This window comes from Chelonia mydas, chromosome 10 (assembly GCF_015237465.2).
Source record: "Chelonia mydas isolate rCheMyd1 chromosome 10, rCheMyd1.pri.v2, whole genome shotgun sequence".
Taxonomy (NCBI): domain Eukaryota; kingdom Metazoa; phylum Chordata; order Testudines; family Cheloniidae; genus Chelonia; species Chelonia mydas.
The window spans coordinates 36,934,818-36,961,017 of NC_051250.2; the positions used below are offsets into that span (position 1 = coordinate 36,934,818).

At 42.3% G+C, this 26,200-nt stretch overlaps 1 protein-coding gene across 4 annotated transcripts in view; it reads left to right on the top strand.

Annotated features, from left to right (window-relative positions):
* The window catches only part of TBC1D24 (TBC1 domain family member 24), a 64,958-nt gene that overhangs the window by 11,621 nt on the left and 27,137 nt on the right, over positions 1-26,200 (top strand). For 2 of the 4 annotated variants that reach the window (XR_006284159.1, XM_037910057.2), the window contains exons 2-3: positions 11,416-12,450; positions 17,112-17,129. Coding sequence is in view for 3 of the 4 variants with exons in the window: in XM_037910057.2 (XP_037765985.2) it covers positions 11,416-12,450; positions 17,112-17,129 (1,053 nt within the window). In the remaining variant the exon portion in view is untranslated. Of the gene's footprint in view, positions 1-11,410; positions 12,451-17,111; positions 17,130-26,200 lie in introns of all 4 variants that reach the window. The other 2 variants (XM_043523448.1, XM_037910058.2) reach the window with 2 other exon arrangements.

Genomic DNA, 26,200 nt, shown 5'->3' on the forward strand with positions numbered 1-26,200 from the left:
GGCTACCTTTGTTGTGCTGTCATTCCCAGGAAATGAGGGCAAATCTGGGACTGCAGTAGCAGTCATCTGTGTAGCAGTCCAGAGCACTTTCACTGAGTTATTGTGCCTGTGAATGTAGGGGTGTTTTTCAGATGCAAAAATAAAACTCTGGGTAGGAACATATCTGCCAGACTGGATTAGACTCATGGTCCATCTATCTCAGTGTCCCATCTCTAGGAGTGGCTAGCACCAGATTCTTCAGAGAAATGTGTGGGAATCCTGCAGTAGGCACATATGGGGTAATTCCCACCCGCCTCCTACACACACACACACATTCTCTCTCTCTCTCTCTCTCTCTCTCTCTCTCTCTAATAGTTGTAGGTTGACTTAAGCTCTGAAGCCCTTCCACAAAATTTTTATCATTATTAATTATAACTCTGATTATTCTTGTTACTTGTATAAACACCTGGTCCCTTTTTGAATCTTTTAAAATTCTTGGCCTCAACCATTTCATGTGGCAGAGTTCCACCATTTAATTACACACTGTCATTAGTTTTGAATTTCACTCCTTTTTCAAAAAAAGAAAAGGAGGACTTGTGGCACCTTAGAGACTAACAAATTTATTTGAGCATAAGCTTTTGTGAGCTACAGCTCACTTCATCGGATGCATTCAGTGGAAAAAATTTTTCCTTTTTCAATTTCATTTACTGTCCCTTGTTCTTGTGTTAAGACACAGAGCAAACAGAACAGTAAGGTCCTAATCCACCTTTTCTACACAATTCATTATTTGACATACTTCTCTCATGTCCCTTCTTTGTCTTCTTTCCAAAGTAACAACAATCCCAATCCTTGTGAAGAAAGACTGAAAAGGAGTTTTTCCAGGCTCTTGGTCATTCTTATTGCCTTTCTGTGGACTCCCTCTAGTTCTACAATATCCTGTTTGAGATGGGGTGACCAGTACTGCACACAGTATTCGGATGAGACCGCACCACTGATTTACATAATGGCATTATAATATTCTCAGTATTGTTTACTGTCCCATTCTTTATGCAACCTAACATTGTTTGCTTTTTTGATTTCCACTGCACATTGAGTGGAGGTCGCTATTCAGCTATCTGCAGTGAGTCCCAAGTCCATTTCTTGAGTTGATATAGTTAATTTAGAACCCCATAAGGTATATGAATAGCTTTAATTTTCCCTGCCATTGTGCATTACTTTACATTTCTTGTAAATGTAATTGCTTGCATCAGAAATTATGTGCAGATTCTGGTTTTAAGAATCAAGAACATTTGGAATCCTTTGTGTTTGGAACATGTTCTATATACAGTTTGACAGTATATTTAGCTCATCTGTGCTTCATCAATTTGAGAGATTCTGGAAATGACCCTACACTTTCTAAGAAAGAAATCTAGTTTCCTTTAAGAAATCTCTAGAACCAGTTATCTCTCTGGACTACTGGAGACTTAACTCCTGCTGTTCGTGTGCATTTGATGGTAATTAAATGCATTATAGATTGGATCACATTAAGATACCATTAATGCAGCCTTAATAATTGAAGCATAGGGTCCTAATGCCTGTTTTCTGTCACTATCCTTCATGAGGGGAGGGATAGCTCACTGGTTTGAGCATTGGCCTGCTAAACCCAAGGTTGTGAGTTCAATCCTTGAGGGGGCCATTTAGGGATCTGGGGCAGAAATTGGGGATTGGCCCTGGTTTGAGCAGGGGGTTGGACTAGATGATCTCCTGAGGTCCCTTCCAGCCTTGATAGTCTATGATTCTATGTGCAGCCATGCATGCTGTCCCAAGGGACCTGGTTAAGACTCATGAACCAGCTCATCCTACTGTAAAAGTGAGACATGGAGTGTAGCAATTTTAGTTCATGGTGGACCTCCAGATCTTATAGAACTTTGTCCCCAAAGTATAAGGGAAGCTAGAGCAGAAAGCAATCACCCAGTTCTCCGTGGCTCTGGATAAATTAGTACTAGGGTATTACTCAGATCTACGCTCATGAAGCTGGCTCAAAGGCCCAAGTTAAGCCATGAGAGAGCTGGTGCTGCTGTACACAAAGCCTGGGGCAATTCGTAGGGAGATCGAATTGCATTTAACCTCATTAAGGCAATCCATTGAACTCGGTGCACTGCTCTTGAAAGAAAGCATTTCTAATAAATCTCTTAGATTAGCTGGACTAACTGCATCCTAGTGCATAGAAATTGATTCCAGTGTTAGCATGGTATGTTCAGTTTTCCCTGTGGTGCAAATATCTGCATACTTAGGGAAGCTAGCTAAAGTTGTAGGTATCTCTTGTTCGCTAAAGAAAATCCTCTTCTATTAGGGTATGTTGATTTCTATTGTCCCTGTCTTGTTTCCAAATTAATATAGTAGAGTATTTATTAAGTCAGCTGCTACAAATGTAGGAGTATAATGGGGTGCACGCCTCGCCCCGTTGGATTCAGCTCCTTGGCCCCACTCCTTAAAGACTCAAGGACGCTCCAAGCTGGTGCAACACCCGTACTCTCTATTTTGTGTCCGTTCCCACCGCCAGTTTCCCACTATTTACAGGCCATTTACATGGCTTGGCCTCTCACAGGCCTGACCAGCAACAGACTAGTAGGCTCTTTCCTCCCTCTGAGCCTGCCCTTTCCCTCCTGGTCTCCACCTCCCTTCCGCTTCCTCCCAGCCTTTTAGCTCCTGCTAATGAGGCTGGCAGATGCAGGCAGTTCCCAGGCAAGCACTGACTATTTACCCAGCCCCAATCCATTCCCCCTGATTGGAGGCTGGGGTAGCAGGAGCTGATTAGGGTATTTCCTAGCAGCGCCCTGCCACATGGGGGTAGAGAAGAAGCTGGAGGAGAGATTGAACACAGGGAGTAAGAGCACAAGTGTGTATTAGCTGACCTTCATTTCTTCTACAGTATTTTTGTACCAATAGGAAATTACTGTATTCCCTTTTAAGTCACAGACCCCTTGGTGTATACAACATCAACATCTCAGTTATGGCTCAGTGCTCTTGGAGAATATGAAGTTATGTCTACTCAAAGTTGTGGGGAGGTTTTTTGTTTTGTTTTTAAGTGTGGGTGGGGAGAATTAATAGCCAATCACTTTTGAAGCAGTAGATGTGATAATCTGTACATGTAAACTCTACTCAAATATGAGTGTACCAGGGATACAAAGGAGACAGAGGTTAGTAATGCTGCAGCAAGTGATAAGGAAACAACTAAATGTGAAACCAGCGAGAGTGTGGGAATGGCTCTGCATTGCAGCATCAGGAGGTTAGCTAGTGGTCTTTATGTGGAGGGGAAAATAGACAATCTGTTTTCTGTTAATATGTTGTATAACATGTTATAAAAATATATGCTGCAATTTAGTTTGATGACAGTTGTCTAGAAATACCTCTGGAGTACAAATCAGGGTAGCTATATGCAAGATCAACAAGGAGTACTTGTGGCGCCTTAGAGACTGACAAATTTATTTCATGGTCTAAACCCCACTTTATCAGATGCATGGAGTAGAAAAAAACAGTAGGCAGGTATATATACACAGTACATGAAGAAAAGATGGGAGTTGCCTTACTAAATGGGGGTTAGTGCTAACGAGACAATTCAGTTAAAGTGGAAGTGGGCTATTCTCAATAGTAGAATACCAAGGGAGGAAAAATCACTTTTGTAGTGGCAATCGGGCCAAAGTAAATAGGGTGGCCCATTTCAAACAGTTGACAAGAAAGTGTGAGTAACAGTAGGGGGAAATTAGTTTTTGTTGTGACCCATCCATTCCCAGTCTTTATTCAGGCCTAATTTGATAGTGTCCAGTTTGCAAATTAATTCCAGTTCTGCAGTTTCTTGTTGGAGTCTGTTTTTGAAGGTTTTTTGTTGAAGAATTGCCACTTTTAAGTCTGTTATTGAGTGTCGATGGAGATTGAAATGTTCTCCTACTGGTTTTTGAATGTTATAATTCTTGACATCTGATTTGTGTCCATTTATTCTTTTGCGTAGAGATTGTCCGGTTTGGCCAATGTACATGGCAGAGGGGCATTGCTGGCATATCTCCTTCCTTAGAGGTTTTTGAGGTCAGGCTTGACAAAGCCCTGGCTGGGATGATTTAGTTGGGGATTAGGTCCTGCTTTGAGCAGGGGATTGGACTAGATGAGCTCCTGAGGTCCCTTCCAACCCTGATATTCTATGATGGCATATATCACATTGGTAGATGTACAGGTGAACAAACCCCTGACGGTGTGGCTGATGTGGTTAGGTCCTATGATGGTGTCCCTTGAATAGATACGCGAACAGAGTTGGCAACGGGGTTTGTTGCAGGGATAGGTTCCTGGATTAGTGTTTTGTTGTGTGGTGAGTAGTTGCTGGTGAGTATTTGCTTCAGGTTCGGGGGCTGTCTGTAAGTGAGGATTGGCCTGTCTCCCAAGGTCTGTGAGAGTGAGGGATCGTCCTTCAGGATAGGTTGTAGATCCTTGAAGATGTTTGGGGAAAGGAGGTAATTGTCATAGAATCATAGAATATCAGGGTTGGAAGGGACCTCAGGAGGTCATCTAGTCCAACCCCCTGCTCAAAGCAGGACCAATCCCCACTTTTTGCCCCGATCCCTAAATGGCCCCCTCAAGGATTGAACTTACAACCCTGGGTTAAGTAGGCCAATGCTCAAACCACTGAGCTATCCCTCCCAAGTTAAGCCAGTGAAACTTCTGCTACTTTAGATGAATAATGTTGATTTCAGAACCATGGTTCATTGTTATGTCACAAGTATGCAAAATGTAGGTGAAGTGTCAGCTTTGGCAAACTTCCCTACTTTAACACCAACCAGTTAATAGGGAATTGACAAGATCTTTAAACATAAGGAACAAAGTTATCCAAGTGACTCTTAGCATGTCAGGCTTATTAAAAGAGGCAGTATCAGGTCAACATAGGATGATTTAGTTTTTAAACAATAAAAACACTGGAGATAAATTTTTAAAATGATTTTTAAAAAATTCACTGAACGCAGGTGTGTTTTCTTGATTTTTAAAAGTTCTCCTACAGTGATGTAACTCAGATATTTCAATTGTTGCCAGTTCCAAAGTGTCAGAAAGTAAAACTGACTTGAAATAAGCTATAAGCAAAAATTACACCTGACTAGACAATGTTCAGTATCTGGATTGATGATGATGCAAAAAATTAGTGCTTAAAATTTGTAGATTTTATAATCTAAAATATTAACAAATGTTCTTACCTTTTATTTATTACCAACAAATATTTTTAACCTGGCAGATTCTCCTTAAAGTGATAGATTGATTTAACTCAAGATTACTCAAATCAATATTTTGCCACTTTTCTTTAGGAGGGGAAAAAAATAATTATCACAGGTAGCAGTCAAAGAATTCTTGAGTCCTATTCAAGTGGTGAGAGTGTTTGATTAATTACTGTACATTTTATTCGGATTCTTCATATATTACAATTTGATGAAATAGGTTAATGTTATATTCATATAAATGGCAATTTGCTGAATTGGGGCCAAGATCCAAAGTGTTTTACAGAGACTGTAAGCTACAGGAATCGTATTGAAATGCAGCCATTTGCAGGGTAGAATGTGACAACCATTAAGCTATAATAATATTACACAACACCTTTTAAAGGAAAAGAGAAGAATAACTTCTATAGTTGAACATCTGAGGGGAGGTCTAAGAAGGCAGAATATGATCACCCACATTAGAATTGGCCAGCATACCTGGGTTAAAATCTCCTCTTCTCTTTTAATAACTTCTGCTGAAAAGGATAGTGGTACTATGCCATGGGTATCTGCTAATCTTTCATCAATATCCTTGTGTATTTCAGTTGACGTCTTACTGCCAAAAGAGCATAGAAGGCTGAGCCTCTTCAGTTGCTGGCCCAACCCTTTTAATTTTTGATGCACAGTTTCAGTGGAAAAATCTTCTTTTTGTCTGCAGTAACCTCTTCTGCTGGTATAGAGAGAACAGTCTCTTTCAATGTAGTTTTTAAGAAAGATAGTGGAAGGAAAGTAGCCCAAATGACAAGCACACAAGAGGAAGCAGATAAAGATAATTCTGTTCATGGAATAGGAAATGTGGCCGAACTAATTAATTACAAAGATCTGTCCAGTTCTCCCCTAGTCAATTGTCGGAAAACATGGCAATTTGGAGGCTATCCAGTGCATGGTTTTAGGATATAAGATTTCTTCATTCGGTCTTATTTATACGGTTTAATAGTAGAAGCTAACCTTAGAAAAGCCTCTAGTCCATGCCATTGCAAGGGCAGATAATCCTGACAGAGTAGTTGACAGAGCTTCCATCACTTCCCTTTGACTATTTTATTGTGTAATAGATCTCGCTCAGGAACCTCTTCTGAGAGTCAGCAAAAAAATATCCTTTTCTTAATTTAATTCTGTTCTCCTACTTATATGCCCTTGATGCATGCTAAATAATTCTATCCCTTCTTGACATACACAGTCTCTAAACACAATTGAGACAATTGTCTCCCCTTAAACAAACTGTGAATAGTTTTTTAATCTTTTCTCATCTTTTCTCCCTTTACCCCCTTTATCAGTTTTATTATTTTCTAAACCCCATCTCTTTCTGCTGCTGAGATACCCAGAACTTAATACAGTATTCTAGGTGCAATCTTGTCAAATCTTTATGAATCAGTATTAGTGGCTCCATGTCATGTTTCTGCCCAGAATCACAGCTTTTTTTGGTGTCACTTGCCATAATGCTAGTTTGCTGTCTGCTACCATCCATAGGTGTCTCTTGGCATTACTGCTTTCCAGGTACGCCTCTTCCATTCAGTACTCAGGTGGCTTGTATTTCTGTCTGCACATTGGGCTGTGTCACTCTTTTCTGGGTTGAATCTCATTATGGTATGGACAGGAGAAAAAAATTGTGACCCTTCGTATTTTCCTGTCCTCACTGGTATCAAACATTCCAGTTCTTTGGTGTTCAGGACATTGTCTTATACTATAGTTCCAGCTAGTTTCCTAGGTTGGAATGTCAGGTTCTCCAGGGTTGCTGTGGCAGGAGGGAAGATTTGTGGCTGCCAGGAGGTGTGTCTGGGACTCTAAAGCCAGTCCCCACTATATCTTGGTGGAACATCAACCCCCTGCCCCCCACCACCCCTCTTCTCCACCAAGTCTACTTTGAATTGCCCGCAACTGCTGGATCCCATCCCCTTCCTTTCACATGGAACCAGTAGGAGGAGATGGGTAGTACAGAAAAGCTGCAGTTGTTGAGAGTCGGAGTTTCTGACACGGAGGTGCCTCCTGTGTGGTTATATGAAAGCTGTTCTGCCATAGCTCTGGCCTAATCCATACCCTGCTCGTGACCTCATGAGACTGGAATTTGGAACAGCCCAAGTTCCATGGCAGAATAAAATATGCCCTATTGAATGTAGGACATGCAGTGGCAATGCACCATGACTCATTAAGATGCAGGGGAAAAACCTAGAATGTCACTTACAAAGGCTTCAGGTACCGGTTCCAGCACAGGTACTTGGCTGGGCACCACTGCATTGAAGAATTTTGTTTCAATGAGCTGGTTATGCTTTGGACAGCCTTGACAGTGCCCCTTTGCTCATGTTAATCACCTACAGACTGATGGTTTTTTCAGATATGTGTTATCCTTCCTGGAAAAGCCTCCTTAGCAATGATCTGATTGGGGCTCTTTTGCCATCAGGGCTCTGCCCCAGAGTTTCCCAAGCTAGGATTGTCACCACACTGGATTTGTAGGATGGGAGAAGAACTGGTGGAGCAGGTAAAGGTCTATGACTCTAGATCGGGGTGGGCAAACTACGGCCCGCAGGCCAGATCTGGCCCGTCAAGACTTTGGATCCGGCCCCTGGGATTGCCACCCCAGTGGCGCCGCAGGCCCTACGCCGCTCCGGGAAGTGGCCGGCACCATGTCCCTGTGGCCCCTGGGGGAGGGCAGAGGGCTCCGTGTGCTGCCCTCGCCTGTAGGCATCACCCCCTGCAGCTCCCACTGGCTGGGAACAGGGAATCAGATTTTTTTAATTTAAATCAGATTTTTTTGATAAAATACTTTTTTGGGGAAAAAATTGATCTAAGATAGTTTTAATTAAGATACATTATAGTTCAAAGATATCTCATCATGGAATAGGGATTATAAATTCTAATTCTATAGTATGAGACAATGTATTCATGTAATGTTTAAGAAAAGTTTTGTGAGTTCCAAGGGTTCATGGATTAGGGACCCAATCTTATGGGGTTCCAGGGGCTTCTGTATAGATTATTTAGGTTAATCTTTCTATCTACCTAATGGGACTCGGGGCTCAGTCTAGAAGAGCTACCTCTACCCCGATATAACGCGGTCCTTGGGAGACAAAAAAAAATCTCACAGTGTTATAGGTGAGACCGCGTTATATCAAACTTGTTTTGCCCCCCCGTTCCTTGTTCCCTGACCACCCCCTCCAGAGACCCCCATCCCTACTCACCCCCAGGACCCCACCCCCTACCCAACCCCCCGTCCCCTGACTGCTCCGACCCCTATCCACACCCCCGTCCCCTGACAGGCACTCACCGGCAGCGGCAAGAAGCAGAGCAACATGGCCCCAGCCCGCTCCACTCCGCCACCTCCCAGCCGCAGCGCTCCATTTCCCGCCGCTGGGGAGGTTGGGGAAAGGATGCCCCCCATACTCACCTGCGGCGGGAAGTGGAGGCCGTGTCTGGGAGCTGGCAGAGTGGAGCGGGCTGGGGCCGGGCTGCTCCGCTTCCGCCACTGCTGGTGAGTGGGGGTGGATCCCTTCCCCCAAGCCCCCTCCCCCGAGCGACACGGCTGGGGCCGGGGCAAGGGAAGCGGAGTGGGCTGCTCCCAGCCCCTGCTAATCCCCCGGGCCACTCTAGGACTGTGGAGCCCCCAAAAATGCCCCCCCACAGCTGCTGCCTCCCAGACCTTGGGGACGGGGAGCCCCTGACCGCCACCGAGACCCTCTGCCCCTTATCCAACCCCTCGGCCCCACCCCGGCCCGGCACCCTTAACGCACTGCTCAGAGCAGCGTGTCGGAGCTTTACCGCGTTGTATGCGAACCCGTGTTATATCGGGGTAAAGGTGTACCATCAGAGATGCTTAGTTTTGCAGTTCTCAAACTATGGATATGTTTCTCCAGAGATAACATGCTTGTTAACAGCAAAAATGTTTTAAAATAAATAAATAATATATAGAAGTGAGAAATAACCGACCTCAACCCTCTTGTCCCTCTGCAAATTTGTGTACACAGAGTCAGTCCCTTACCTCTCTTTGAAACTTTGCACTTTTAGAAAGTTCAATGAATAGAAGATTGTTGGGGGCAGAATAGATCTGGACAAGGAGAAGAAATCTGTAGATAAATGTGAGATGCAAGGGACATATGCTTGTTTGCTGTTGAAGAAAAAAAATCCAGAATACTTAATGTTGTTGTTTTAGTTTACTAAAACATTTTAAATATCTGTCTCGTGATGTTCTCCTCCTAATACAGCATGGCAAGAAAATCCTCCAAATATTAATGATTAACCTGTTGAACTGGAGATAGTTCACCTCCCAATGACTTCATAAATATCTGCTTCAGTTACCTTTGGTAAATGAAATAACCAAACAATCATTCATTTTCTGATATAGCTGTAAAACTAATCTGAAAAGTTTTCAAAATAAATCACTGTTTAAAAATGTATAGTGTGTACCTTCTAAAAATGAAACCTACATCTATCTATCTCTGAGTTGTGAAGAATATGTATGAAGGTTATAACAACCAACAAGAATACACTTTTATGTAGAAAACATTAAAATGGAGTCTTCCTGACTAGTGATTTAAATCAAATCCACCCTGATAATTAATGTTCATAAATCTTTCTGGGGTCCTTGGTTGGAAGGTGATAGAGAAGTACAAAGTATTATTACTTTGTTCTGGAACTCCTAGTAACTGATGAACTTCACACTGCAATGGACCAGTATCCTATAGTCATCCCTCAGGAATAAGCTGGTGGAAACCCCAAATTAGAAATTCATAGGAGAACTCAAACCTCTATTATTCATCCTTCCCAAATGTTGAAAGAAATTCTGCCTGTTTGAATAGGGGTGGGAACATGGCCCCACCCAATTTGACCACACACTGAAAATTGGTCTCAGAATCAGAACAGAAGGATGGGACTGAGAACAGAGGGTGGCATAATCCACACTCTTAAGCAGTGTCTTTTTTTCCTCCCAAAATCGATATTTTTAATACAAAAAGCAGAAGCAGATTTCAAAATGAGAAAATATATTTTTAAACTAAACCTTTACTAAGAATCTTTTAGAGAGGCTTTTACTTGTTTTATCATGCTTTACTTTCAAAAGTAACTCCTTTCTTTTAAAAGTTGACATGGTTCCAAGATATCCAGATGAATATTCAAGTAGGATCTAGAGCTATTTGGATCAGAGTTATTGTTGTTCTAGCTAGCACTGGTTGAATATTTGTAAACATGTTTGCCTTGAGTAGGGAAAAGTTTTTGCTTCCCTTTAATGGGGGAAAGAATAGCTTTCATGGGCAAGATATCTAAGGCATTTCAAAATATTTTTAATGCAACTTATTGTTGAGAGTGAACTTGCCTGTAAATGTTAATTTCCTAAAACACTCTGATTTATGGAGCGGGGAGTTTTTTGTTTTCTGGAACACTGATAATCTTTACTCTTATTTATTAACATTGCTGTGCAGCATCATAGCTGTACATTATGCTTTACTATGGAGAGGTACAATGACTGTCCCTGGAAAATGTAACAAATCCAGTTGCCTTAGGCCACAATTGTAATTACTAGATAACACATGCATGTGTGCCCTCCCTGAGGAGTTGGGGCCCAGACCCATGATCTCTCAGCTCTGGCTCATGTGGCAAAGATCTGTGTTTTTAAAGGAGATCTTCTGGTGCTGATAATAGGTGGTATCTTTGTGGGACATCCACTAGAGGGTGACTTGATCATACAAATCTATGTATGAAAGCTCACGACCCCACAGGCCAGTGCGTTACACTAGGTGCTTGCAGTCCAGGTAATCTTCACCTTGCACTAAGATCAAGGGGGAGAGGCTGGTACTAGACAACACATCACAATGGCTGCCTTTGAATCATTAGGATGATAGCATCTTCTTCATTACACAGTTAATGCAACCATAACTTGAGCTTGTGCAAATGTGCAGAGAAGTCTCTAGCCAGAACAGCTGTACTAGGGAAACTGCACATTGGAATGTGTTTAGAATCTACACTTGGGCTGAATTTGAATGTACTAGTTAAATGTGGATTAACAACATGCTGTGGTGTGAAAATGGAATAAAATATTGTAAACAAAAATCTGCATCTGGGAACTTGCTTGCAATGGGAAGCACCTTCACAGCAACACAGAGCAACCTGAATTTCTTTGTCCTGAAGAGGATGGGAAATGATCTGTTATGAGAAACCACTAAACATTCTTTTCTTTCTCTTCCAGGAAAAAGTACAAGTCCCCTAATGGCCGGATAAGGTCTTTACTCTTCTGTTTTTCTGCAAAAACATTCTCCGCAGCCATGGATGAATATAGTTGCTTTGTGGATTGGGACAAGATGGATTCCACCATCCAGACCCAGGACTCAAAGGAGCTAATCTGCACAGATTTCCAGGAGTTCAAACAGCTTGCCCGACAGGGCTTTTGGGCCAAGAACCACTCTTTGCGAGCTAAAGTATACTTGAAGCTAATTGGCAACATCCCATGCCGCACAGTGACACCAGATGCAAATGTGTACCGGGATATTGTTGTGAAGATCGTTGGCAAGCGTAACACTGGCACCCTCCCATTGCCAGAGTTTGTGGATAATAGTCTGGTTCCCAATTACTGTTTGAATGCTGAGGGCATTGCGGCAGTCAGGAAGATAATCTGTTGCATCGCAAATCAGTTCCCTGACATATCATTCTGCCCAGCGCTGCCTTCTGTGGTGGCTCTGCTCCTCCACTACAGCAGGGATGAGGCAGAGTGCTTTGAGATGGTTTGTCGCATCCTTGCTTGCAATGATCCATCCAAGCGGCTCATTGATCAGACATTCCTGGCATTCGAGTCCTCCTGTATGACCTTTGGTGACCTGGTTAACAAGTACTGCCAGGCAGCACACAAGCTGATGGTGGCAGTGTCTGAGGACGTGCTGGAGGTGTACTCTGACTGGCAGCGGTGGCTCTTTGGAGAGCTGCCCTTGGTGTATGTTGCTCGGGTCTTCGATGTGTTCCTGGTGGAGGGTTACAAGGTGCTCTATCGGATTGCACTAGCTCTTCTCAAAGTCTTCCACAAAGTGAGAGCAGGGCAGCCCATGGAGTCGGACAATGTGCAGCAAGACATTCGAGCTTTTGTTAGGGACATTGCCAAGTCAGTATCTCCTGAGAAGCTGCTGGAGAAAGCCTTTGCCATACGGCTTTTTTCCCGGAAGGAGATCCAGCTTCTGCATATGGCCAATGAGAAGGCCCTACAGCAGAAAGGCATCACAGTCAAACAGAAGAGGTAAGGCCCCCGGATGCTCTATTTACTTAGCCCTGCCCAACAAGACCAACAGGCTCTTTCTCTCTAGTGAAGGGGACAGCCAGCTCTGCAAGGTCGGTTAGGAGGCTGAATGCTCTGCTAGCACATCATGTTATCTTTATCCCAGAGGAGTCATTCTCCTGGGGACATAGCTGCAGCCCCAAATGTAGTCATGTAAACCTGGCTTCCGTCTGTGTACTAAATTGTCTGAATGTTGCTGAAATAATAATAATAAGACATATAATCTATCTGTTATGCCATTACTGAAATGAAGCAATTTTGACAGTTTGCTATTACAGGAGCAAACTTCTAACTATTGACATAGTCAGATGTTCACTACAAATATTAAGACGTGCAAGTTTTTCTGGCTTTTTTAAGTTAAAACACAGTGAACCAAAAAAAGCAGTCCGAGAACAAAGCTATATTGGGAGGGACAGCACCTAAACAAATGTGATAATTAGGTTTTTTATTGTGATTTTTATGTAAATTGTGATTTCAATGGATGTTTGAAATTGCAGCATTGAACACCAATGTATTATAACAGAAGCAAACAGTATCTGAAAGTGGGAACGTTCTGCTTAATTTTGCAGCTGAGCCATATTTAGTTTTTCTTTCAGTAGAGTTGAGAGTAATTAAACTGTAATGGACCTTTGTTTACAAGTGATATTTGAAAAGGAGCTTTACAGTCAAAAAGCCTCTTATACAAATCCAAGGACACTTTGTAAGGTTCACAGGTAGAGTCTTAATCTGTTTAGTGATAGACAGGTGCACATCTGATTACAAATGAGTAATTTGAAATAAACCAGTCACAGACAGAATGGCTATAGGCTGGGACAAAAGATGAACCTATAGAACATGCTTTCTCATCAGATACGGGAAAGAGGCAACCAGGAAACTTGCAAACTGATCAGATATCTATCTAACCAGGCTAGACTATATGATACGCTGCTTCAGAATGGTGAAGAAATACAGAACAGTACCAGCTTACTTATCTGAGAAAGCGCCTCGTGCATATACAACAGGTGCAATAAAGAATTCCTGGGAGTACAGCTTCATGCCTCACTTTTCTAGGCAGCTATCTCAATGTTTTATATATTTATATTAAACCCACAAGATAAGACTTGGGTAAGTGGTGTATGAAATAAAAGCATATTTAGATAAACTTTAAACAGATCCTGAAATTCTACAGTCACAGTAACATTTTCCTCCCAAGGCCAACAGTTTGGAGGAAATCTCTACTAAATGCTGTTTTTTCCAAATCTAAGGTTTGGAGAGTTCAGCAATAGCTTAACTAGCCCTTCTATCCTTCACGAGGAAAACTCTCCATGGAAACCTGTGAGCATAGTATCTGGAATGGTGTAATCCAGAGAGATGCTCTTCCACGTTCTTCTTCTAAATTGTGGGATCAGGAGGTACACATAACTAATGTATCTTCTCACAACCGCTTATGTAGAACAGTGAGTTTGAATCAGTACCCTTGAAGGACCTGTATTTGTGATTACTGAAACATATTATTGGAAAATAGAAAGGAGCATAAATTCTGTCAGATGAAGTGTAAAAATATAATTAGGAAGGACAAACAAGAATTTGAAGAACACCTCACCAAAGACTCAAAGTAATAGCAAAAAAATTAAGTACATCAGAATCAGGAAGCCTGCTAAACAACCAGTGGAACCACTGGACGATCAGTATGCTAAAGGAGAACTCAAGGACGATAAGGCCATTGCGGAGAAACTAAACGAATTCTCTGCATCAGTCTTCACGGCAGAGGATGTGAGGGAGATTCCCAAATCTGAGCCATTCTTTTTAGGTGACAAATCTGAGGAACTGTGTCCCAGATTGAGGTGTCATGAGAGGAGGTTTTGGAACAAATCGATAAATTAAACAGTAATAAGTCACCAGGACCAGATGGTATTCACCCAAGAGTTCTAAAGGAACTCAAATGTGAAATTGCAGAACTACTAACTGTAGTCTGTAACCTATCATTTAAATCAGCTTCTGTACCAAATGCCTGGAATCCTGCTGTCCAGCTAATGTGATGCCAATTTTTAAAAAGGGCTCCAAAGATGAATCCCAGCAATTACAGGCTAGTAAGCCTGACTTCAGTACTGGGCAAACTGGTTGAAACTATAGGAAAGAACAATATTGTCAGACATATAGATGAACATAATTTGTTGGGGAAAAGTCAACATGTTTTTTGTAAAGGCATGCCTCACTAATCTTCTAGAATTCTTTGCGGGGACAACAAGCTTGCGGACATGGGGGATCCAGTAGATATAATGTACTTAGATTTTCAGAAAGTCTTTGATAAGGTCCCTCACCAAAGGCTCTTAAGCAAAGTAAGCTGTCGTGGGATAAGAGGGAAGGTCCTCTCATGGATTGGTAACTGGTTAAAAGATAGGAAACAAAAGGTAGGTATAAATGGTCAGTTTTCAGAATGGAGAGAGGTAAATAGTGGTGTCTGCCAGAGGTCTGTACTGGGACCTCTCCTATTACACATATTCATAAATGATCTGGAAAAAGGGGTAAACAGCTGTCAAAATTTGCAGATAATACAAAACTACTCAAGATAGTTACATCGCAGGCAGACTGCGAAGAGCTACGAAAAGATCTCTCAAAACTGGGTGACTGGGCAGCAAATGGCAGATGAAATGCAAAGTAATGCACATTGGAAAACATAATCCCAACTATACATATAAAACAATGGGGTCTAAATTAGCTGTTACCACTCAAGAAAGAAATCTTTGAGTCATTGTGGATAGTTCTCTGAAAACATCCACTCAATGTGCAGCATCAGTCAAAAAACCAAACAGAATGTTGGGAATCCTTAAGAAAGGGATAGATAATAAGACGAAAAATATCATATTGCCTCTCTATAAATCCATGGTATGCCCACATCTTGAATACTGCATGCAGATGTGGTCACCCCATCTCAAAAAAGATATTTTGGAATTGGAAAGGGTTCAGAAAAGGGCAACAAAAATGATTACAGGTATGGAGCGACTTCCGTATGAGGAGAGATTAATAAGACTGGGATTTTTCAGTTTGGAAAAGAGACAACTGAGGGTGGGAGGATATGACTGAGGTCTATAAAATCATGACTGGTATAGAGAGAGTAAATAAGGAAGTGCTATGTACTCCTTCTCATAACACAAGAATTAGGGGTCACCCAGCAAAGTTAATAGGCAGCAGGTTTAAAACAAACATAAGGAAGTATTTTTTCACACCACGCACAGTCAACCTGTGGAACTCTTTGCCAGAAGATGTTGTGAAGGCCAAGACTAATACAGAGTTCAAAAAAGATCTAGATAAGTTCATGGAGGATAGGTCCATCAATGGCTATTAGCCAGGGATGGTGTCCCTATCCTCTGTTAGCCAGAAACTGGGAATGGGCGACAGGGGATGGGTCACTTGATGATTGCCTGTTCCATTCATTCCCTCTGCGGCACTTGGCATTGGCCACTGTCGGAAGACAGGATATTGGGCTAGATGGACCTTTGGTCTCACCCAGTTTGGCCGTTGTTATGTTCTTATGTCATATGTTGGCCTATGAAATAACACAAGCCTTGATGGTGCTCTTATATGCAGCTGTTCATCTCTTCATAAGGTAGATGTTCCTCTCCAGTTGCTTGTTCTCCGTATTCTACATCCTATTAACATCCTTTCTGTATTTCTCCTGCAGACCTTGATGTGTGGCTTCTTCATGTTGGTCAGACCTCTAAAGAGTCAGCACCTTCCCTTGTCAGGCAATCCACGCATACCTTTCAAGGCTTCTGTCTACTGGAGTGTTGGTTAGAAACTTTGAACAGGGAAGCTTTAGTAGTTACCAGGGCCTCCAGACCACTGTTTTTGATGCACCGCATTGGAAGCACTGAGTATGTGACAGTCTGGTATATCACTGGTTTCCTCCCTGTTGGGGAAGGGCAAAAGAGTTAAGACAGTCAATGTGTATGTTCAGAGAGAGAGAGAGAGAGCCGAGTAGCAGCTCCTGGCTTCTTCACTCCCTAACACACTAAGAAATGACTTATCAATGGCCAGCCCAGAGCAACAAAGGTGCAGTCTTAGATTTCTTCCAAGCAAGGTTCAGTACTGTCATCACCAGGTGAAAGCAACAAGCAGAGTCACTGGCTAATGAAAAGTTATCACCCTTTCTGTGCCATTTGCTGGAACATACCATAATCTCTGATGATCTCTCAAAGGGAGACCGTAGAGTAGGTTTGACGCAGGACATTAGGTAGGCAAAAGTAGGTGCAACGGAAGCTTTCTCTCCAGTCTTTGAGAGAACTCAATTTCCCTTATCCAAACTTGTTTGATAGTGAGTGAGCCACGCAGCAGATATGAATTGTTCCCCTGACGTCCTGATAGATTTGACCACACAGCAGGAAGGAAACGGACTGAAGGTTGACGGGAGAACAGGAGAACTGATGCTAAGTGAGGAATATTGTTAACCTGTCCTCCTCTTTTCTTTTTTGGGCATTGTTTGATTCAAACCTTATTCTGTGTTTCTCCTTAGGCGCCTTCCATGCATTTTGCTGGGGATGTAGGAAATCACTGATCTCTTTTCCTGTCTTTTTTTTATGTCTTTCTCCTTGTGCGTTCTCCTTCTGTCAATTCCATATCCGCTGCACTCCTCCTGTTTGCAGTGTTTCATCTCCTAAAAGGTAGGTTAAAAAACTTTGAATGTTTGTGCTTTGCTCATTTCTTCTGTCTTTGCTTCGCTGCGTTTTTAAAGGCTGTGTGTCATCCCTGCCATGCTGGGGCAGTAGCAGCAGTACTGATTGCAGCAACAAACAGCAAGGTAAATAGTTCCTGAATATGCTCTTGCGAAACTAGTTCAAAGTAATCTATAAAGGTGTTCAAATGAGAGTTCATGAGACGATCCCACTGATCTAGCATTATTGTTCTGCACTGCATAGCCACACAGGAGGCCTAGATTTCATTCATAAATGTGGGTCATCTTCTTGGGATGGAAATTCTAGTGTTGGTGATTGGACTCCTTAGACCTTGTCTACACTGGAAAAAATGCACCATGTTAGAAAACATGTTAACTGAACATGTTTGTACAGTGCCTAGCCCTGACCGGGACTACTGCAATACAAGTAATAAAACTAAACTAATCTGTCATAATTTACATAATAAACCTGGTTTTCCTCTTAGAAAGGTCATAGACATTTATGTTTAAAAACATGCTATGTGGTCATGGTTAATCCTAGGAGGGTAAACATTTTAAAACATGACTTGTCCATGCCTACACTAGGTGCTGAGTCACTTAGTGCACTTTCATCCACGTCCAAGTTCTGGAAGATTTTGAAAAAGTCATGGATTTAAAAACTTGCACAGGTCCTGGGAGGTTTCAAACCCAATTCAAGATCTTGAGAAATAGAAAAGGTGATTCAGTGGCTACTTACACTTTGTATATATTTCAAGCAATTAATGAACATAACGATTCAAAGTGTCTGCACTGGCTGTTGCTGATACATGAAATGAAAGCTAGCTTGATCTTGCTGAGCTTTGGTGGCCTTGAAGCACTTCAGTTTTAGTGATGAATCTGTATGAGAACCCACATTCCCACCAAAACAGTAAATAAGCAAACAAATTTGTAAATATTAGAGTATGCTACACTTTTGGTATGGTAATTAAGAAGTAAGAGTCCTTCTTTCCATGCATGGGATGTATTTTAAACACATTAAATAGAAAATTGCAATGCAGATTCCAGTAAACAAACTAATGTGAAGGATAAAAAGAACACTAATGAAAGATAGAAATCTTTAATTGGTAAATGGCTACAGCTTTGCAGTGTGAGCTCCAACTAATGGCTATTACAATTGCATGGCTAATTCATCTTCAGTAGGTTTTCCTCAATAAACTACTGGTTCTTCCTAGATAACAATGAGAGACTTCTTCTAATGGTGCAGTACTAACTCAGAACGCATACTTCTTTGAGTGGTGTGTGTGTGTGTGTGTGTGACACTGCATCCCATATTCTTCATACTGATATTATGATATGATTGACATAATTATTATGCATTTTATGCAAGACAGGTCATGTGAGATGTCATTGGAAAAGTTATGATTTGCTGAGTATGATTATCCTATTTTTATGTATGTATCATTTTTGTGTCTGAATTTATGAATATTGACTATGTATCTGTATTTCGGATGTAGTTACACCTGGGTAATGCCCACTAGACAAGATGCTTTCAGTCTAGATAGCTGGTTGGGAAGGGACTATTCAGGGCAATGAGCCATTAGGGAGAACAGTAGGCCTTAGGAGAAGCTTATCTCCCCGCTGGTGAGCCTTCCTGAGAACACTACAGACAGCCTGTGAGTGATGGCTGCTATGACTCTAGAAGGACATGTGACCAGGCCACATGATGCTGGACTCCATTTTGGGATGTCAGTATTTTTCCACAGACTGGTCCAGGAACCAAGCTTTGGAACAAATGGTTCCCACCATATGCAAAAGCTATATAAGGCAGGGAGCGACATCCTCAGGGGTTCTTCACTCCCCACAACAAGAGGACTCCTGGAAACACTTGAGAAACAAAGACTGAACTGGGGGAAGTGCTAGACCCAGGCTCACGGGATTTCTAGCCTGTGTATAAAACACCTGGGGATTCCAAACTGTAAAGCAAGTGCAGCTTGTCCTTTAAGAATCTCCAGCCTGCTTGTATCATTTCTCAGGATGAGAATCTGCTAATTCATATCCAATCTATTTAGTATATTAAGTTTAGTTTGCATTTTTTGTTTATTTGCTAGGTAATCTGCTTTGATCTGTTTGCTATTCCTTATAATCACTTCAAGTCTATTTTTTGTAGTAAGGACACTTGTTTTGTTTTAATCTACACCAGTGCGTTTTGACTAGAGTGCTTGTTCTCTTCACATTGAGGGAGAGGCGGACCGGGTATTAAACCCATATACTGGCCAGATTTGACCAGGGCAGGACAGTGCTGCTCTGGGGCCCTAGGCTGGGAAGCTGATGGTTAGAGAGACTACGCGTAACTTCACCTGGGTGTTTCCCTGCCTGTATGAATGCTGGTGAAAGTGCAGGCTGGAGAGCTTAGCAGCTTGTCACAGCAGCACAGTATTAAGAGGGAGCCCAAGCTGGTGGGTCAGAGGGCTCAGTGGTACCCCAATTCCAGGTGGCACCCCGGGGCGAGCCTGTCACAGTGGTGTAGTTGTACAGAATTAAATGCATAGCTTGTTGTCCTGAGTGAGATTTGCCCTTCATACACTGGTGGTGATTTTAAATGTGGTGACCAGAGATCGGTTAAAGAGGTTACCAGTTTATTTTCTGTTTGCTTTTTTCGGGAAAGGGAAGTAGGGTCAGGAAAGTAGGAAAATGAGTGAAAGTGAAATTAGTAAGAAGCTGGAGCTGTGTAGATTGCAGGCAGAAGAGAGGGGAAAAGAACACAAAAGACTTATGGAATTTAAAACAGATGGAAATTGATGTGCAAGAAGCTGCATACCGAAGAGCCATAGAAGCAGAAAATGCCAGGCAAGAAGCTGCACACTAGAGAGCCTTAGAACTGAAAAAGATAGAGACTGACAAAGAAATTGAAGCCAGAAATTAGCCATGGAGGAGAAGGAATGCATCAACTGGACTTCCTGGTGTGCGGGGGTTCTGGTTCTGCTTCTCCAGCGAGACCCACCTCTCAAAAATCCACAAATGGGAACAGTTGTGTCCTGCATACCGCAAGACAGGGGACATTGTTGAATATTTCATCACCTTCAAGAGGCTGTGGGTACTTCATGAGATTCCTGAGGACGAAAAGATACCGACTTTGGTTGCAAAGTTGTCTGGGAGAGCTCTGGATATATTAAATAAGATGCCAGCATTTCTAGAGGCTTCAGATTATGGTAAATTCAAGGAAATGGTTTTAAAACAGTTTCAGATTACACTGAAACATAGAGTACTCATCCCAACAACCCTCTTAAGGCTTCAAAATTTTAATGTGACATATGTAAACTAGATGAAAGATCTGATGGATAAGTGGGTAAAGGGAAAAGGTGTTATAAGCTTTGGAGGAATATGTGATCTTGTTGCTCAGGAACATTTCCTGAGTATAGGGAGAGATGATGTGAAACACTGTTTATGGAACAAAAAGGTAAAAATTGTGGAGGAGATGGCTACTCTAGCTGATCAATTTGAGCAAATTCAAGCATCTATTGCAAAAAAAACTACAGACAGAGGGGTTTAAACCTTGTGAGAAGCAGGGTTCCCGTTTTACCCCTGGGAAGGAGGGTGGATGGGAGGCTGGGCGCTCACCTCCCCAAATCTATTCCTCTAGTTCTTGTCCCAAATCGCCTGTAAAAACAGAGGAGCCCAAAAGGTGCTATCACTGTAATTCTACGAGCACTTGAGGAAAAAAATGCCCTGGGAACAGGCAGCAAGCAGCTCATGAAAATGCTGCTACCCTGAGGACAGAGGCACTTCAAGCAATTACCACTTATCATACAAGGTTTGTAAAAGTAGCCACTGCCCAGCCAGGCATGAAGCACATAAAGGCTGTCAGGATTAATGGCAGAGAACACTTGGGGTGGGAAGACACAGGGGCAGAAATTTCTGTGGTTAGAAGTATTGTGAAGGAAAGTGACTTACGGTCAAGGCGGATGGCAGAGGTTTTATTAGTGGGAGATTACAAAATCCTTGTGGCTTTGGCTAAAGTGCATATAGAAACTGAGGATTTGGAAGCTGTATTGTCTGTGGCTGTGGTAAATGATAACCCGATTGCTTATGTTGCTGGGGAATGATTTCTTCCATGTAGCTGTCAAGGAGAAATTTTATGCTGGAACCCCAGAGGGAAAGGAACTGCTGGAGGAATGAAAGAGTGTCTCTTTAAGTCCTCTGCAGCAGTGGAAAACTCTATGCTTCCAGGGATGGGTGTAGTTGAGACCAGCTCCTGCTGCCTGGTAGCTAAAGGCAGCATCTCCTCCAGGTGGGGAGGGAAATGTGTTGCCTGTAAGTGAGAAAACTGTCCAGATTGCTGGCTGCCAGCAGGTTGCAGCTAAGCGAGAGACAAACCTCACTCTATGGTGCATAGGAAGATGTGTCCTAGAGGAAAGCCCAGAGAAGGGTGATAGAATCCTAGAGACCACTGAGGTGGGTGATGGTTCCATGGACTGTGTAGCTGGGGGCAAACTCAACTCAGAGAGAGGTGTGTGTGCAGCGCCTGCCAGTGAAAGAACTGTTCAAGCTGTTTGCTGTGAGCTCATCACAGTTGGACAGGGGATAGATCCCACTCTAGATAGCACAGAGATGTGTGTCTTAGAGGGGGCCCAGAGAAGGAAGCTCAGAGAGAATTGATAGGCGTACAGGAATGTCTCCTCACTAATTACGTGGTGGGATTTGTTCAGAATAGAATAGCTGTTCCAGCTTCTGTGCTCCCAGGCACGCAATCTGTGGGTCAGGCTTTAAGAGGGAGCTGTGTAACTGATCTCCCGGAGGGGAGCAGTCACAACTAATCACTTGGGAATAGAGATAGATGGGTGACAGAAGGTACGCCAATCCAGGTCCCACTTTTGCAAAATGCTGTTCCTGATATATTTATGGAAACTGTCTCTTTAAGACAGGATGGGAATCCTACTAATCTGCTTTGATCCATTTGATATCCCTTATAATGAAGGCTATGATTTAGTCACGGGTATTTTTAGTAAAAGTCGTGGACAGGTCACGGGCAATAAACAAAAATTCACGGCCTGTGACCTGTCAATGACTTACACTAAAATTACCTGTGATTAAATCTTGTGGGTGGGGCAGCGCTGGAGGGCCATGGGGCGGGGGGGGCTGCTGCTGAGGAAGGGTGTTTGGGGGCGGGGGGGGCTGCTGGGGAGAGACCGGCCGGGGACTGCTGCCCAGGACTGTGCCCTGCAGCTGCTCCGGTCAGCCAGGGGGCGTCTGCCTGGGGCCACGCCCCGGGCGGCTACTCCAGCCGGCCAGGGACATCTGCCTGGGGTCTCGCCCCATGGCTGCTCAGGCCAGCTGGGGATGGCTGCCTAGGGCCATGCCCTGGGCAGCTGCTCTAGCCAACTTTGGGATCAGCCACCCAGGCCCCTGCAGAAGTCATGGAGGTCTCAAAGTCTCGTAACCCATGACTTCCACGAGCTGCATGACAGATACGGAGCCCTAATTATCATCACTTAAAATCTATCTTTTGTAATTAATAAACTTGTTTTTGTTTTGTTCTAAACCAGTCAGCTTTGACTGGAGCGTTTGGGGAAAATCTCAGCTTGGTTACCACAAGTGTGCATTGTTCTCTTCACATTGAGGGGGAGGTGGACCAGGTATTAAACCCATATACTGGCCAGATTTGACCAGGGCAGGACAGTACTGCTCTGGGGTCCCAGGTTGGGAAGCTGGTAGTTAGAGAGCCTACATGTAACTGCAACTGGGTATGTCAGAGGGCTCAGTGGTACCCCAGTTCCAGGTGGCACCCTGGAGAGAACCCATCACAGTGTGGTGTACTAACTCATAGATTCTATTTTCAGCAACACACGTGCCAGAGTCCCCCACTCCTACCCAGCCTATCTGAACTGTTCATTTTAATTTACCTTTACTTTTAAAGGTACCTGCCCCACTCATGCAGGCATTTTAAAGTATCACTTTTGCTATACTAAAATACAAATTTAACTCTTCTGGCCTTCCATTCCATCAGTGCTGGTTAGTAGTTGTTGTCTAAAGTTTCTGATCCACCTCCTTTTGTCCAAATCCTTCAGTAATGCTGCAGTCTAGTATTTGTGTCCTGTCAATAAATGGAAAATGATGAAGGGTGATTGTCAAGAGTCAAAGATTCCATGCTTTGCATAATCTTTTTCAAATCTGATGATGGCCATTTGGGGACTTTTGCAAGAGATAAGGTGGATGGGTGAATATGGAGTACATACAAACACTGCAAGCTTTAAGAGAAAAGCTATAGGAAAGCAAAGTGGCTGCTAAGATTGAGGGTTAAACAAGAATGCTAGCGGGACACAGGATCAGACTGGAGTCTGGGGAGATGGGTCGCTTCTCCCAGAACAGTAGAGGATAACCAGGAAAGGGAATAGAGAAGACGCCAATGCACCCTCTTAACATTCACAATCCTTTGGTGGTAGGTAGGGAATCCTAGGTCTAGATGGATAACTATAATTGTGAGAATAGCAGTGTTTAGTGTGGGACTTCATACTAACTCTTAGCCTATTTACCACGATTTTTCCCCTGGAGTACTGTCACAAACCAATCAATAGTCTTCAATGATTTTTGAGTTTTCCCTGAGTGTGGCGAAAGCTGTCTAATGCTTATGTATTGCAAGCAGGAATTTCTGCTACCTGTGGAAGGATATGGAGGACTTATCCAATTCTCTTCCATGATGCCATCATTTTTTAATTGCAGGGTAGGTAAAGTCAGAAGGCTGTGTAAGTGGACAGATGTTTCAGAGATCTAGATTCAGTTCCTGGTGCAAACACAGATTTCCTTTTTGACCTTTGACAGGTCAGTCTTTCTTGTGCCTCTGTCTCCTATCTATAGAATGGACATAATACTTCCCTACCTTATAGGTATCAGAGGGGTAGCTGTGTTAGTCTGTATCCACAAAAACAACAAGGCGTCCGGTGGCACCTTAAAGACTAACAGATTTATTTGGGCGTAGGTTTTCATGGGTAAAAAACCCACTTCTTCAGGTGCACTTCTGAAGAAGTGGGTTTTTTGCCTACCTTACAGGGGTATTGGAAGGAGAAAATCCATTAATAATTGTGAGCCACGCAAGTACTGTGGTGATGGGGTCCAGGGTGGATAAAAATCAATTATATTTTTTAAAAATAAAAAAAATTGGATTTTTTATTTAAATCAGATTTTTTAGATAGGTTTTTTTCCTCAAAAAGCATTTTCTCTAAAGATCTATTTGAGCTATAATGTATCTTAATTAAAACTATCTCATCATAGAATAGGGATTATAAATTCTAATTCTATAGTATGAGACAATATATTCATGTAATGTTTAAGAAAAGTTTTGTAAATGAACTTCCAAGAGTTCATGGATTAGGGACCCAATCTTATGGGGTTCCAGGGGCTTCTGTATAGATTATTTAGGTTAATCTTTCTATCTACCCAATGGGACTCAGTGCTCAGTCTAGAAAATACCATCAGAGATGCTTAGTTTTGTAGTTCTCAAACTGTGGATTTGTGTCTCCAGAGATAACATGCTTGTTAACAGCAAAAATGTTTTAAAATAAATAATATAGAGAGGTGAGCAATAACAGACCTCAACCCTACTGTCCCTCTGCAAATTTGTGTACACAGAGTCAATCCCTTACCTCTGTCTAAAAGTGCAAAGTTTCAAAAAGTTCAATGAATAGAAGATTGTTGGGGGCGGAATAGATCTGGACAAGGAGAAGAAGTCTGGAGATAAATGTGAGAAGGGAGGGACAGGCAGTAGAAACAAAAGTGAAACTGTTTGAGCAGCATATTCCAGAAGCCTTGAGGTCTTTCTGAGTGTAGCCTTCATTGATATGAGATCTACCATACCATTCTCTCACTAGAAGAGAAAACCTATAACGGCAGCAGGCTGTAAAAGAGACCCAGTTTGGGAATATTTTAATTAAATAACTAAATACCCCTCTACTTGTGGGTAAGGCATGCGTGCAAAATGCAAACAGTGCAACAAAGAAATGCAAAGCCTGATTGCCCAAAAGAAACATCATCATGAGACATGTTCGTTCTCAGAAGAAAGGTGTGTTGAAGATGATGAAAGGAACATGTCTGAACATGCAGGATCTTCAGGTTGGTAAACTTTTTTATTTCATACTTCTTCCTTAAGGACTGCCTGTCTTCCTTTTGAACAATTCTTGAATTCTCATGTTTGACCAAAAAATATAGTTGTTACTCTATGGTACTAACATTTCAGATGCAGTTGTGATAAAAAAAAATAAATAGCTGAAATAGGCAGATCTTCCTTTTACAATTTCACCTTTAAAGTAGTACTGAGTGTCAGTGAATGCAATGAGTAATACTAAATGAGCAGTATGGTAATTAAATAACTGCATTGACTTATTTTGTTTAGGAGAATCTATCCTCAACATACAGGATTCTGAAGACTCTCCACCTTTAAGATCACCATCATTTTCTGTAGTTTCAGAGTTATCTGCCAATGATAGTGTTTCAGTCACATCATGTACGTCACATAGCCATAGTATATCACCTGTAGCAAAAGAAAAAAAGAAAATCTCCATCATCCAGAAACAACCATAGATAAGTTTGTGATAAGAACCAACAGATTACAAAAAGAGGTAATTGATGAAAATATTGCCTGGTTTTTTTATGCTGCTTTCCGTATGATTGAGAACCCACGCTTCATTAACATGGTTCAGTCATTAAGACCAGGATACAGTCCACCCAAAAGAGCAGATTTCGCAGGCAAATTGCTGGATAAAGTGTATGAAAGAGAAATTCAGCAGTGTGCAAAAGGTCTACAGGGTAAAATTGTTAACCTGAGTCTTGATGGGTGGAGCAATGCCCACAATGATCCTGTTGTATGTGCTTGTGTGACAACAGAAGAAGGGAATGTTTTCCTTACAGAAACAATCAGGAAATGCATCAGGAAATGCACACACAGCAGAATACTTCCAAGAAGTAGCAGTAGAGCTATAACAAACTGTGGAAAAAAAATTCAAATGTCTAGTACGCAGCTTGGTCACAGACAATGCTGCAAATGTATCCAAGATGAGAAGAAATTATTTAGACGAGAGTCCCAAGCTAATA